Genomic DNA, 13,298 nt, shown 5'->3' with positions numbered 1-13,298 from the left:
TGCTCTAGTGATCCTTCAAAGTTACTGTTATTAGTAGGAAAATTAGAGGTTGGAGATCACGACAAAACCTTAATTATACTCCAGGTAGAAAGTCATAGGCTTTTAAGTTGGAAGTTGGAACAGGGTAATAATGGTGATTTAAAGCAGTTCTAACTGACAGTGACGATCACTGCAGCTAGTTGTTTCTGTACCTTAAAATTAAATTCTAAAAATTGATGTGCACTGAGAATTGAAAGAACAACTTATCCGGCCATTAAATGACTGCAATAAGTAGGTGGAATCTTTTTTTTTTTTCAGAAATGTAGGTGGAATCTTTAGACTTCTAAGAATGGGAAAACCAAACCTTCACCACGAACTAATTTGGGGAGTGTATTGGATATTTGCAATATGAATAGATGTAACTTTTTTGATATTAAAATATATAAAGGAGTGGATTAGATGAGTGGCTGTTATTTTTCCAAGACTGCAATAAGAACTTGCATTGTCGGTGCATACAATCCTCTCCAGTTAATTTGGTAGACTATGAATCAAATTTGATTCTTTGTTTGGTGTATTTGAATCTTGGCTATAATGACATGAATTAATTATTTGGTGTATTTGAATTTTGATTTAGTGGATGTATGGAGGATTGGTCCATGCTTACATGATTCAGTTTTCTAGTCTTTGGTTTGAGAAGAAGCCATTCTTTCAAAATTTTAAGTCTTGTGTCGGTGGTGGATTTTTAGGCCGTCGAGTCGTTTCATGTCAAATTGAACTACTAACACCATGTTTAAGTATATTGGTATTGAGAGAGATTGATGAGAGAACTGTGTGTATTATTATTGAGAATAGGAGCCCTATATATAGGGATTACAAAGTGCTAGTTCTAATGTTACAAGGAATACCAATCCGTGTAGGATTGGGAAATCTAGAACCTTCTCTCCTATTGCTACTCCTAGTTTGATAAGGCACACTAAATCGATATTCCTTCAACACTCCCCCTTGTGCCGCTTCAAACTTGGTGGTGACGCTTTATCCGTTGCCTCGTTAAAACCTTGCCAGGTAACAAAAAACCCTGTGGGATAAAAATAACCCTGGTCGAAGGACAAAAAGAGCACAACACGTCCTTCACTCTTCGAGATCGAACATGTAGACATCATAACTCCCCCTGATGTCGATATCTCCCCCTGATTGCTACAATCGTGGGAGTTCGGATAACTTTCTCAATCCGATGCTCTTCACATGTTTCTCGAAGGTGGATTTAGGTAACGACTTAGTGAATAAGTCTGCTACATTATCCTCTGATCAGATTTGATTCACTTCAATCTTTAGAAGTGATTGTTGTTGCTGATTATAAAAGAACTTAGGCGATATATGCTTGGTGTTGTCACCCTTGATGAAACCTAACTTCATTTGCTCAATACAAGCTGCATTATCCTCATAAATGCATGTAGGTTCATCTTTGGTAGACTTCAAACCACAACTTCCTTGAATATGTCTAATTACAGACCTTAGCCATATACATTCACGAACGGCTTCATGTAGAGCAATAATCTCTGCATGATTCGAGGAAGTAGCAACAAGGGTCTGTTTTGTAGACCTCCAAGATATCGTAGTGCTTCCCATGGTAAAGACATAACCTGTTTGGGAGCAACCTTTGTGAGGGTCAGAGAGGTACCCTGCATCAACAAAACCCATCAAGACATCATTGTCATTTTGATGGAGGCAGATAGGAGGACGCTGGCCACCATGAGCGGTGGCGGCGCCGGCGCCGGCAACATGGCCAGCGGCCATTCCATGGACGGGGGCGTTTTGCCTTTTGGGGTCCGATCCCAACTTTCCATCATTCATTTTCTCTCTGTAGGGATAGAATAGGCTCATATCAATCGTACCTCTTAGGTATCGAAAGATGGTCTTTACACCAATCCAATGGGGGCGTGTTGGCGCAGAGCTATGTCGAGCTAACAAGTTTACTGCGAATGAGATATCCGGTCTTGTGCATTGAGCTAAGTACAATAATGCGCCTATTGCACTCAAATAGGGCACTTCGGCCTCATGGTTCTTCGTCCTCATCCCTTGGACGAAACGGATCTTTTCCGGGCTCAAGACTTCGGCCGATCATGGGAGTACTCGCAGGCTTCGCTTTATCTTCATTAAAGCGCCTTAGAATTTTCTGAGTATATGCAGGCTGATGGATCAAAATCCCATCACTACGGTGCTCGAGTTCTAAACCGAGACAAAACCGTGTTTTCCCAAGATCTTTCATCTCAAATTCAGATTTAAAGTATTTAGCAGTTTCCTTCAACTCATCTAGAGTTCCAATTAGGTTCATGTCATCGACATAAACTACTACGATTGCAAATCCGGAACTTGTTCTTTTAATGAACACACATGGGCATATTTCATTATTAATATATCCCTTCCCAATCAAGTAGTCACTTAGACGGTTATACCACATCCGTCCGGATTGTTTTAATCCATATAGTGAGCGTTTTAATCTTATTGAAAACGCGCTCCGTGGTTTAGAGTCACTTGATTTTGGGTAATTGAAGTCCATCTGGAACCTTCATATATATCTCTGAATCTAGATCCCCATAGAGATATGCTGTAACCATATCCATAAGCTGCATGTCAAGTTTTTCGGAAACTACCAAACTGACAAGGTAGCGGAACGTTATCACGTCCATTACGGGAGAATATGTCTCCTCGTAGTCGATTCCAGGGCGTTGTGAGAAACCTTGCGCCACAAGGCGGGCTTTGTATCTTACCACCTCATTTTTCTCATTACGCTTTCTAACAAAGACCCATTTATGGCCAACAGGCTTTACATTTAGGGGTGTCTGCGTTACAGGCCCAAATACCTGTCTCTTTGTTAGTGAATCCAATTCAACCTGGATCGCATCTTTCCATTTAGGCCAATCCGCTCTTCTTTGACATTCTTCAACAGAGCGAGGTTCGATATCATCATATTCTATAATTCCTTTTGCAATATGATATGCAAATGCATCATCAATCGCCATAGAATTTCTATCCATCATCTCATGTACACTAGTGTAATTTATGGAGATCTCTCTATTCTCCTGAGTTGGTTTTGACATTAGAGCGTCCCCCAATGATGTCTCTTAGACATAACCATAATCCGGAATGTTCTCATGAGATGGATTATTTACATCGATGATTAATGGATTATTTTGTGCCAAACTCGCTTTCTTTCTTGGGCGAGAATCCATCAAACCTATTGGCCTCCCGCGCTTCCTGGCAGGAGCCGTGGGCCTAGCCACAACTTCACTACCACTGTGGACGTTGGCGTCATGCTCAAGTGCCCTTGAGGTGGTGTCGTGTCCTCTAATTTTAGGGACATCAATCCTTGCAGGCACATTTGCAGTAGGTATGTGTGATCTCGTCACTTTAGCGATATCAGAAAACGCATCAGGCATCGATTCTACTACGTTCTGAAGATCGAGAATTCTCCGCACTTCAATTTCGGACTGTGCGGTTCGGGGATCAAGATGAGACAGAGTGGGGATAGACCACGACAATTCCTGTCGTTCCTGTTGAACATTTATGTTCTTATCTCCCCCTAACGACGGGAAGACTGTCTCATCGAAGTGACAATCCGCAAATCTTGCGGTAAAGAGATCGCCTGTCAAGGGTTCTAAATAGCGGACAATGGTTGGAGAATCATATCCAACACAAATGCCTAATCGTCGTTGAGGACCCATTTTGGTGCGCTGTGGCGGCGCAATAGGCACATAAACTGCACACCCAAATATGCGTAAGTGTGAGATATTAGGCTCATACCCAGTCACCATCTGGGACGCAGAAAAGGGTTGAGTGGCAGTGGGCCTCAGACGAATAAGCACAGCTGCATGCAATATTGCATAGCCCCAAGCAGAAATAGGGAGATTGGTGCGCATCACCAATGCTCGAGCAACCATTTGTAGTCGTTTAATGGTGGCTTCTGCGAGACCATTTTGGGTATGAACATGAGGAACAGGATGTTCAACATCAATCCCAATGGACATGCAATAATCATCAAAAGTCTTTGATGTAAACTCCCCAGCATTGTCTAATCTTATAGACTTAATGAGATGATCAGGGTGGTGAGCCCGTAACTTAATTATTTGTGCTAGGAGTTTAGCAAATGCAGCATTCCTTGCGGACAATAGCATGACATGTGACCAGTGTGTCGATGCATCAACCAACACCATAAAATATCTAAATGGTCCGCATGGTGGTTGAATAGGTCCACAAATATCACCTTGGATTCTTTGCAAGAATGGTATATTTTCTTTGGTGTCCTTTGCATAGGATGGTCTCGATCCTAACTTTGCTAAAGAGCAGGCTTTGCAGAACGAATGATGGGCTTTGGAAACAACCAATGAGGATTTTGGTTGAGCCATGAAGTCACAATGGACTTTAGAAGTCGAAATTTGAGTCAGAGGAGCAGAGGTGGCGTCAAAGCCACCCTTGAGCCGCATGGGGATGCCGGTGCCGGCTAGTGGTGGCCGGACTTGAAGGGGGAAGGCGCCGTGAGGCGCAGGTGCTCCTCCTTGATCCAAATTTCGAGTTTTACTTCCTTTTGTTCTGAAAAAGGGATGTCCGTGTGAAGTCTTTAATATACGGATCATCATGTCACGACCTGGGTGTCCCAAATGGTCGTTGTGATGCCCCAGAAATTCGTATTTATTTTCCAAGGATTTTCCGGAATCTAAATTGTGATTTTTGGACGTTTCGTGGCTCGTGGATGGAGCGGAAGTGTTTCGGGCGAATAATTATTTGAAAAGTATGGTTTTAGGGGGTTGCCAAAGGTTGACTTTTTATACGTTGGGATTCTCCGAAAACTTCCTTCACGAAAGTTGTAGAGCGCGTCGTTACGAGTTCGTGGACATGTGGAACGCGAGAATCGGAGTTCGTATGAGAAAGTTATGGCTAGCGGAAGAAGTTTCCATTTTAGTATATATAGGAAAAATCAGAAAAATATATTCATTTTCCCACTTTCCTTTTCCGGAAACCACACTCTCTCTCTCTTCTCTCTCGTCCGCGTCTTCAGAGTCGAAGTTTTTCGACTGACCCGACCCGGACCCGGTCGATCCGACCCGACGTTTCCGGCGAGCTCCGGCCATCTCCGGTGACGAAATTTTCCAGACAGGATCGTCTCTGCCGTCTGGTGGTCCCTGTGGTGTTCTCTAGCGCCGATTCTCGGTGGTAGCGGCGGTAGAAGGCGGTGCAGGTTGGTGTTTTCGGACCTGGCCGGAAAACACAACTCCGGCGACTTCATGGCTTCAACGATTCCTTGGTTGAGCTCAGAGCGGCCTCGTTGATCGATCCTTGGTGGTTGTTTGGATCGATTCACGTGAAACTTCGATCAACTCGGATTGGATCACTGTTCACAGCTTGTGAGGTAGTTTTCGATCCCTTAGGCTTGTTTTCTGACTTCGATCCAGTTATGAGAATTCACAAGCATGCTTAGATGAAGCTTTTTGATGTTGGGAGTTTTGTGAAATAATGAGTTTTTGGCCGGCGGCGGTGCACCACCGTCTGTGGCGGTGTTCCGGCGGTGTTCCGGCCACTTAAGGAACTGTTTTTGGTATTATATATGTTCTACTCGTTGATACGAGCGTTTCGATATATAATATGCAAATTTTGGAGTTCGTATGGAATTGTTAGGATTTTTACCGTTTCATATCGGTGAATTTATTCGATCCGTGAGGATTTGAGCGTCCGATCGACTTGTGGTTTGGTCACATCGATCGTGGGCGTATTCCGGAGACTTTGGGAGGTCTCGGATGTGGTTTTGCCTCGATTGGCGCCACTTTGGGGATTTTAGTTCAAAACAAGGGTTTCGGACTTAAATCAAATGTGAATCGTTACTGATTTGAGATCATTGGTGAATAGGTGCTTCTAGAAGGTGAATTGGACGAGTTGTTGGTGATAGTGTACTAGTTCGGTTCTATATAGAAGACGCAGCGGGATTCTGAGGTGAGTAATCTCACGAAGTTCATTTCACGAACGGGAATACCCTTATTGTTTTGAGAGTTATTTAGTTAACTGCAAACTATAGATGGTATTAGTGGCACTTTAGAGTAGATGATTACGTGTGTGTGTATATATATTATGGGATGTATATATATACATACGTATTCATGTATTAGTAGATATATGTTTACGTGAAATATATATGTTTTGGTGGTTTGTGGATTTATGAAAACAATATGCATGAAATGATGCTTTTTATTGTTTTGGGGTGTGGCTTTTGGAAAACAAATGATTTGTGGAAATGATTGATTTCGATTTGTTTTGAAAAGCGTTGAGATTTGAGAAAAGTGTTGAGATTTGGGTATGAAAACAATAGGCATGAATTGATGCTTTTTATTGTTTTGTGTTATGGCTTTTTCGGAAAACAATAATTATGGAAATGTTGATTTCGATTGTTTTCAAAAGCGTTGTGATTTGTGTAACATTTTGGGTCCAATGCGACTCCTTTAATGTTTTGCTCCAAGGGACATTGCGGCCCGAGGATCGAAGGTCTAAGACCTTGGGCAGAATCTCAGGTGACCACGTCTTTGGCCGGACGAGTGGTTACGTTTTTCAGTTAGAGCTCTAATCTGTCTGCCATATAGGTAATTCATGGGGTAACGGGAATTGGTTATTTACAACTCATGACATTACGTATTTTTAGGGAACAAGGTGTGAGTTGCTTCCTTATTAATGGTTTTTAAGGGGACAAGGTGCAAGTTGATTTCCTTATTAACGATTTGATAGAAATCAAGGTGTGAGTTGCTTTCTATGGTACGCTTATGGTACAACTGATAGAATTCAAGGTGTGAGTTGTTTTCTATGTTTTATTGATAGAATTCAAGGTGTGAGTTGTTTTCTATGTTTTATTGATAGAAATCAAGGTGTGAGTTGCTTTCTATGTTTTATTGATAGAATTCAAGGTGTGAGTTGTTTTCTATGTTTTATTGATAGAAATCAAGGTGTGAGTTGCTTTCTATGTTTTATTGATAGAAATCAAGTGTGGGTTGTTTTCTATGTTTCATTTTAAAAGGAAACAAGGTGTGAGTTGCTTTCTTTTATTTCGATTTGAAAGGAAATTAAAGTGTGAGTTATTCTCCTTTATTTCGTGTTTTAAGGAATCAAAGCGTGAGTTGTTTCCTTATTTTTGGCGTGAGTTGTGTGTGGTTTGAGTTACTCATACGGGCTTGCAAAAGCTTACCGGGTTTGTTGTGTGGCAACCCGGTACACTATTCAAACGGTGTAGGGGTTAATCCTGCAGGTTAGGATAATCGGGGCTGAAGCGGAGGTAGCGCCTTTGCGGCTTTACGGTAGATGCCATTTTTGTAACTTTACCGTTGATTAAGGACTTCCGTTGTATAGTTACTCTGAGCTGCATTTACGTTTTATTTTGTTGTTGACAATCTATTTCGTAAGCTTTGTAATATATAACTCTATGGAGCGAGTTTATATTAACTTTGAGGGTTCAGGGCATCAATATCTGTGTAAGTTAAAGGGAAAAAGATTCCAGGTATTTTGTATTGATGACTGGACGTTCACGCATATATAATTATGGGGTTATATATATCGATTTTCATGTGTGTAAAATCAGGGGCGTGACAGTCGTGCCAAAGCCTATACGTGTCAGAATCCCATAAATCATCTCTCATGACATGGTTGGATTCAATGACTCGAATAGTGGTTGCATACAACCCACTAGAGCGACACATAAGTTTTGTCTAATACTCGTTTATGTCCGTAGTCATTAGAGGTGATGCAAAGGAATTCTTGTCCATTCTCACAATGTGTTTCCACATGAAAACCATTGGCTTTTATATCTTTGAAATAATAAAGTTTGAAAAATATGTCTACGACATGAGATAAAATAAATCGATACTTTAATAATAATATCCAATGATGACACTAAAGTTTTGTGACCATAATCTAATCCAATATAAAAATCAAATCGTAGACAAATCGTAGTCACTCTATCCATTCGGTAATTTCAATTTAGTTGTGACCAGGTAAGGTAAGACGAGATTTTGGTGGAGCGTTGCTCACTTTTAAAACCATTCTCTCAGATCAAACCTTGCCTAGACATCACAAGTACACTTGAGTATGCCTAGAGGGAAAGAGTTAATACAATAAGTCATTTTATTGATTTAAGGCATAATTGCCATTACATAATTCTTGGAAAAGTAAAGGACTATACTAATCAAAATCTGTAGCATCCTTGTGCAATTCTTTGTCAGATTTGAAGTCCGCTATGGTGAGATTGACGTTGGCATCATCACCATCTTCTTCTATATTTTCGGCAAAATTGGCTTCATGCTCTCTGAAGTCTCTAAATGCCTTGTAATGCGCAGCCAATTGTTTGCTTGCTTTGCATTGTTTGAACCAGTGCTCACTAGATCCACATCGATGACACATGTCATTGTGATTTCCTCTCTTTAATTGAGGTGCATTGTTTGCACTTGGGTGGCGTCCCCTATAGGAGTTGGCGCCATTCCCACGGCCTTGGGTGGTTCCTCCACGTCCTGGAGCCCCACGGCCTCCTCTCCCACGTTGCCATGTATTGCCACGTGATCGTCCTTCATTCTGACGAGTACCTTCCTTTGTAGGGCGGTTATATGGACTAGAACGTCCGTTGTGTCCCTTATTCTTAGGGTTTCGCTCCTTGCGCCCTCCTTTGGGTGCATTATTATAATTCGCCTCATGAACGCTCTTAGTTCCGATAGGCCTTGAATTATAATTTCTCACGAGGATATTATCATGCTTTTCAGCTACAGACATAATATTAATTAGCTGATGAAACCTCGTGAGCCGTCCAGTATTGAATTCGGTTCGGTATTGCTTTGATAGCAAAATAGCTGAGACGGGGAAGGTGGAGAGAGTTTTCTCAATTAGTTCTTGCTCTGTGACAGTTTGTCCACAGAACCCCAACATGGTTTTGAGGCGAAGAACTTCTGAATTATATTCAGCTACAGACTTGAAATTAGTAAATCGTAGATTGTTCCATTGAACTTTCAAGTCAGGGAGGAGGGTATCCTTTACATTACCAAAACGCTCCTCTAGCGCAACCCATAATTCTCTAGCATCCTTGATTGCCATGTACTCCAATCGGAGTGATTTATCCATGTGGCGCCTTATCAAAATAAGGGCAGTGGCATTATTCGTAGCCGTACGCTCGAATAAGAGATCTGGATTTGGTGCCTGAATTACGGGTAGGATCCCTTTTGAAGTGAGATGATTCTCAACATCCGTGACCCAACTATGATATTCAGAGCCAGTTGAATCAAGGATAGGAAAGTCAAGTCTTGACATCCTGAAATAAGAAGAAGAAATATATTAGTCTCGGAGTTAAAACTTCCACGACGACTAAATATTAAGATTTCCGAGCTATGCTACCAAGAAATCGATTTCCAAGAAAATTGGATTAGACCGAAACAGTGATGTTTAAATGGTCAAAATCTATGCTCATGAACGCTCTTAGTCCGTAGCTTACGAACGCTCTTAGTTCGTTAAATTGCGTGAATCCCCACGATTCCGCTTTTCAAGAATCGAACCCACGTTATAAGAAAGGTGGGATGTAGAAGAAGGGAGGTTTTCAAGTCCCCGAGAAAAGAAGAAATATTTAAATTTCGAATTATAGGAACTTCAAAACTTACTCTTTTGAATACTTACTTGGTGAAAATTCGGAGCAGATTCTGTTCTGAACAGTTTGTACTTCGATTGGTGTACAGATCTCAATATAACTCCGATAAGGCTGAAATTCGGAGGTTAGATGGAAGAGACAGAGACGAACAACTGTGATGAAGAAAGTTTTTCGATCTGAGCTTCCGAACTAGACTTTTCGAGGCTTGCAAGAAGACGGATGTGCACAGGAACGGGAAAAAGATGCAGTGGGTGTGCGTTGGCTTGTTTGCGCAGCAGTGATGCTTCGATGGCAGCAGGCTGGAACGCAGGGCTGCAGGGAGGGGGCAGCAGGGGCTGCTGTGCAAGGTTGCAAGCGCACGGGCGCGCGGGCTGCAGCGAAGGCTCGGCTAGCTCGGGCTAGGGGCTGCTTTGTGAATGAGTTTTGGTTTTCTGTTTTGTGGTTAGAGTCGTGCTAATAACGTGTTTAAGTATATTGGTATTGAGAGAGATTGATGAGAGAACTGTGTGTATTATTATTGAGAATAGGAGCCCTATATAGGGATTACAAAGTGCTAGTTCTAATGTTACAAGGAATACCAATCCGTGTAGGATTGGGAAATCTAGAACCTTCTCTCCTATTGCTACTCCTAGTTTGATAAGGCACACTAAATCGATATTCCTTCAACACACCAGAATAATTTAGGGCTTTAACCCCAAGTATTAAAGAGTAAACGTCTAAACCTTGAGCCCCAAACGGGATCCAACCATGAATTATTTGAGTAACATAACATTTCAATAGATTTGGGGTTTTCTTCTAGTGGGGTTTATATTATTTTTAGGTTTAGATTTTAGCTAGGGGTTTAAGATTTAAGAATAATTAAGATGGAGGGATTTAGCCATAATTCCTAGAGACTCACATTCATGTTTCCTCATTCCCTTTTCACACCCTCTACCCATACAAAGAACACCCCTTGGGCTTACAGTAGTGATCACCACTACAACAAAAAACCTCATTTGCGAGAAACAAATTCCTCGCTAAAAACAGACATTTCGTCGCGGAAGTACTTCCGCGAGGAAATTCTTTTCGTCTTCAATTCGTCGGAGAATGCTCGTCAAGAAAAGGTTCAGCGACGAAAAAACAATGTCCTCGTCAAACCCTTTCCGTGATGAAATCTATTTGTCTCGCTGTTATTCTATAGCGACAATTTCTTTCCTCACTCAAACCCATACTTTTTTCTTGTTAAAAAGTTCAACGATTAGAAAATAGTCGTTAAATATATTTTCCGACATACTAGATTTCATCGCGAAATTAATTATTTCCTCGCCAATGATAACTAAAATTAAAAAATGTAAATAAATAAAATATTTAAACTACTTTTTCTGCGACGAATTTTCGTCGTTATAAGCTTTGGGTGAGGAAGGTTTTTCTCGTTGTAAACTTTTTTTAGCGAGGATATTTTGTTTCATTGTACCATGTATTCTTTCAGCGAGAAAAAGTTTTCTCATTAAAGATACTTAACAACGAGGAATATGTTTTCCATCGACGTTGGAACTACAATTTTTGGGACGAAAATATTTTCGTCGTTATAAATAGCTTTGGGCGACCAAGTTTTTTTTCGCTATAAATTGTTTTTAGCGAGGAAATTTTGTTTCTTCGTAAAATGTATCTTTTCAATGAGAAAAGGTTTTCTCGATAAAGATACTCAACAATGAGGAATGTGTTTTTCGTCGGTGTATGGACTACAGTTTTTGGGACAAAAATATTTTCGTCGTTATAAATAGCTCTCAGGTTTTTGGTCGCTAAACCTCATTGACATGCATATATTAGTGAAAATGTTGACAGACAGCTAACACATTGAACATCGAAAAGAAAATATAAATCTGCGAATAAAAAAAACAAATAGGCTTTCCAAGGCTTTTAATTTTGGTCTCCATTACACTTGAACATTTGTAATGAATAATCTTCAAAAGAACACCTAGCTAACAGAGATAGCACTAAAAGAAACCATATGTGAAGAACCCTAACTATTTGAGAGATGCTACAGTGCTGCACTTCTGAATTTTTACCACCCAGCACCACTCTGCAAATGAAAAAGATAAAGAAATATGATTTAATTTTAAGGAGAATACAACAAAATATACTTTAAGCAACTTCATTATACAAAGAGGCAACATAAACTTCTGAAAACAAGAAGTAAAAAACAAAAAGCAAAAAACACTAGCAACCGCTAGCGATGACAAAATAGTACCCAGCTCCAACAATTACAGCTCTCAAAAGTTCCATCCTTGTCTCATAGACTCTTAACAAATACTGTATCTGTAAATTTGATAAATAAGGAGGTTCAGGGTTCAAATATAATTCACTTCATACACTATGCATATTTAGCAGATTTGAAGGTAGGCAACAGAGTTTCCACTGCTTAGGTATTGAAAAGGAGAAAAGAGACCTCCTGACATGTTAAAAAGGACACGATATGATGCTAAAGAAAGATAACAAAATAGTCAATATGAGAATAAGCATTGGACTTACCATATCTGAGGAAAATTGTCCTGCATTTCCCTTTGCACAATCTCTGTCATTCATGAAGAAGAATACCATAGCCCAATTATCATTAGTCACTGAGAATTAACCCACCAAAATACCAAATCACCCAAACCACACCAAAATCATAAATCCAAAAATGCAGGCACCAAATTAGAGAGTGAGAATACGAACTGACCTTGTGAAAGTTGAGACCCAACTTGAATCATGGAACTAAAATATGGTAGCACAGACCCAATTGAAACCCAGAATAACAGAGCAATTGGTGGTGCAGCCAGAGAAAAGCTTGAATCAACAACTCCTTGACCTGGACTCACAAGAAAACCAGAACAATCTTTGTTAATTTAACACTAGTATGTAACTGCTGTTTTCTCTCAAACACTATGCAATTTTAACATGGATAATAATATTGGACAAAAACATGGGGGAGATAGAAAGCTTTTTTAGGCCTCTAAAACGTTGCCCTTTCATAAAACATATCCACAGTGCCACAACGTATTATTGAACAGAAATCTTCTAGCTGCAAACAATTTAGACCCATTCATTGCATAGCCCATCTGATGAACTAGAAAAGGATTTGGATTCTCCGGTCAAGATAACTGTTTGCAGCCTTACAATTAAGGTCACCACAATATACTCTCAAGTAATTGATGTGATCAGATTAATACATTTTCCTGTAGCACACAACGATGAGATAGCCCAGTAATTAAAGGGGAACAACCTTGGACCATTCTATTTAATGCAACCACGGACGGTAACAATAAGAAACTATACCTCTCACGCTTCTTGTCTTCTTCTCATTCATGGCAAGTTTGTATGAAGAGGCGAAGGCATACCCATCTGTGTAACTATTGATCTTGAATAGTTGCCCTTCAATCTGTGTAACTATTGATCTTCAATTGGGGTGCATTTAATTGAAATAAAACCAAATATATAAACCACGACATCTCACATTTAGATTTAGCAAAAAATAAAAAGACCTTGATTAATCAAGCTATACAAGAATGAGATTCAGGGAGGAAGAAAGATGAATCTAATCCTACTTACAGATATGAGAGCTTCAAATATGGTAGATTCAGAAAGGGAGCCAGAGACGGAGCTTCAACAGGAGAACGCCGTCAGAGATGGAATAGTGTGAAAAAGA

General features: G+C 40.3%; 1 protein-coding gene across 1 annotated transcript; it reads right to left on the bottom strand.

Annotated features, from left to right (window-relative positions):
* Positions 1 to 11,830: 11,830 nt before the first annotated feature.
* Positions 11,831 to 13,298, bottom strand: LOC112163873. The gene is made up of 6 exons (XM_040505818.1): positions 13,202 to 13,298; positions 12,929 to 13,031; positions 12,333 to 12,461; positions 12,143 to 12,185; positions 11,984 to 12,062; positions 11,831 to 11,929 (listed from the first exon to the last, which is right to left on the bottom strand). Exons 2-6 carry the CDS (start codon positions 12,957 to 12,959, stop codon positions 11,831 to 11,833), a joined length of 381 nt encoding a protein of 126 aa, XP_040361752.1. The 5' UTR covers positions 12,960 to 13,031; positions 13,202 to 13,298.

Source organism: Rosa chinensis, chromosome 5 (assembly GCF_002994745.2).
Source record: "Rosa chinensis cultivar Old Blush chromosome 5, RchiOBHm-V2, whole genome shotgun sequence".
Taxonomy (NCBI): domain Eukaryota; kingdom Viridiplantae; phylum Streptophyta; class Magnoliopsida; order Rosales; family Rosaceae; genus Rosa; species Rosa chinensis.
The sequence above is the reverse complement of the archived record's forward strand: the minus strand, read 5'-3'. Positions and strand labels throughout refer to the sequence as shown.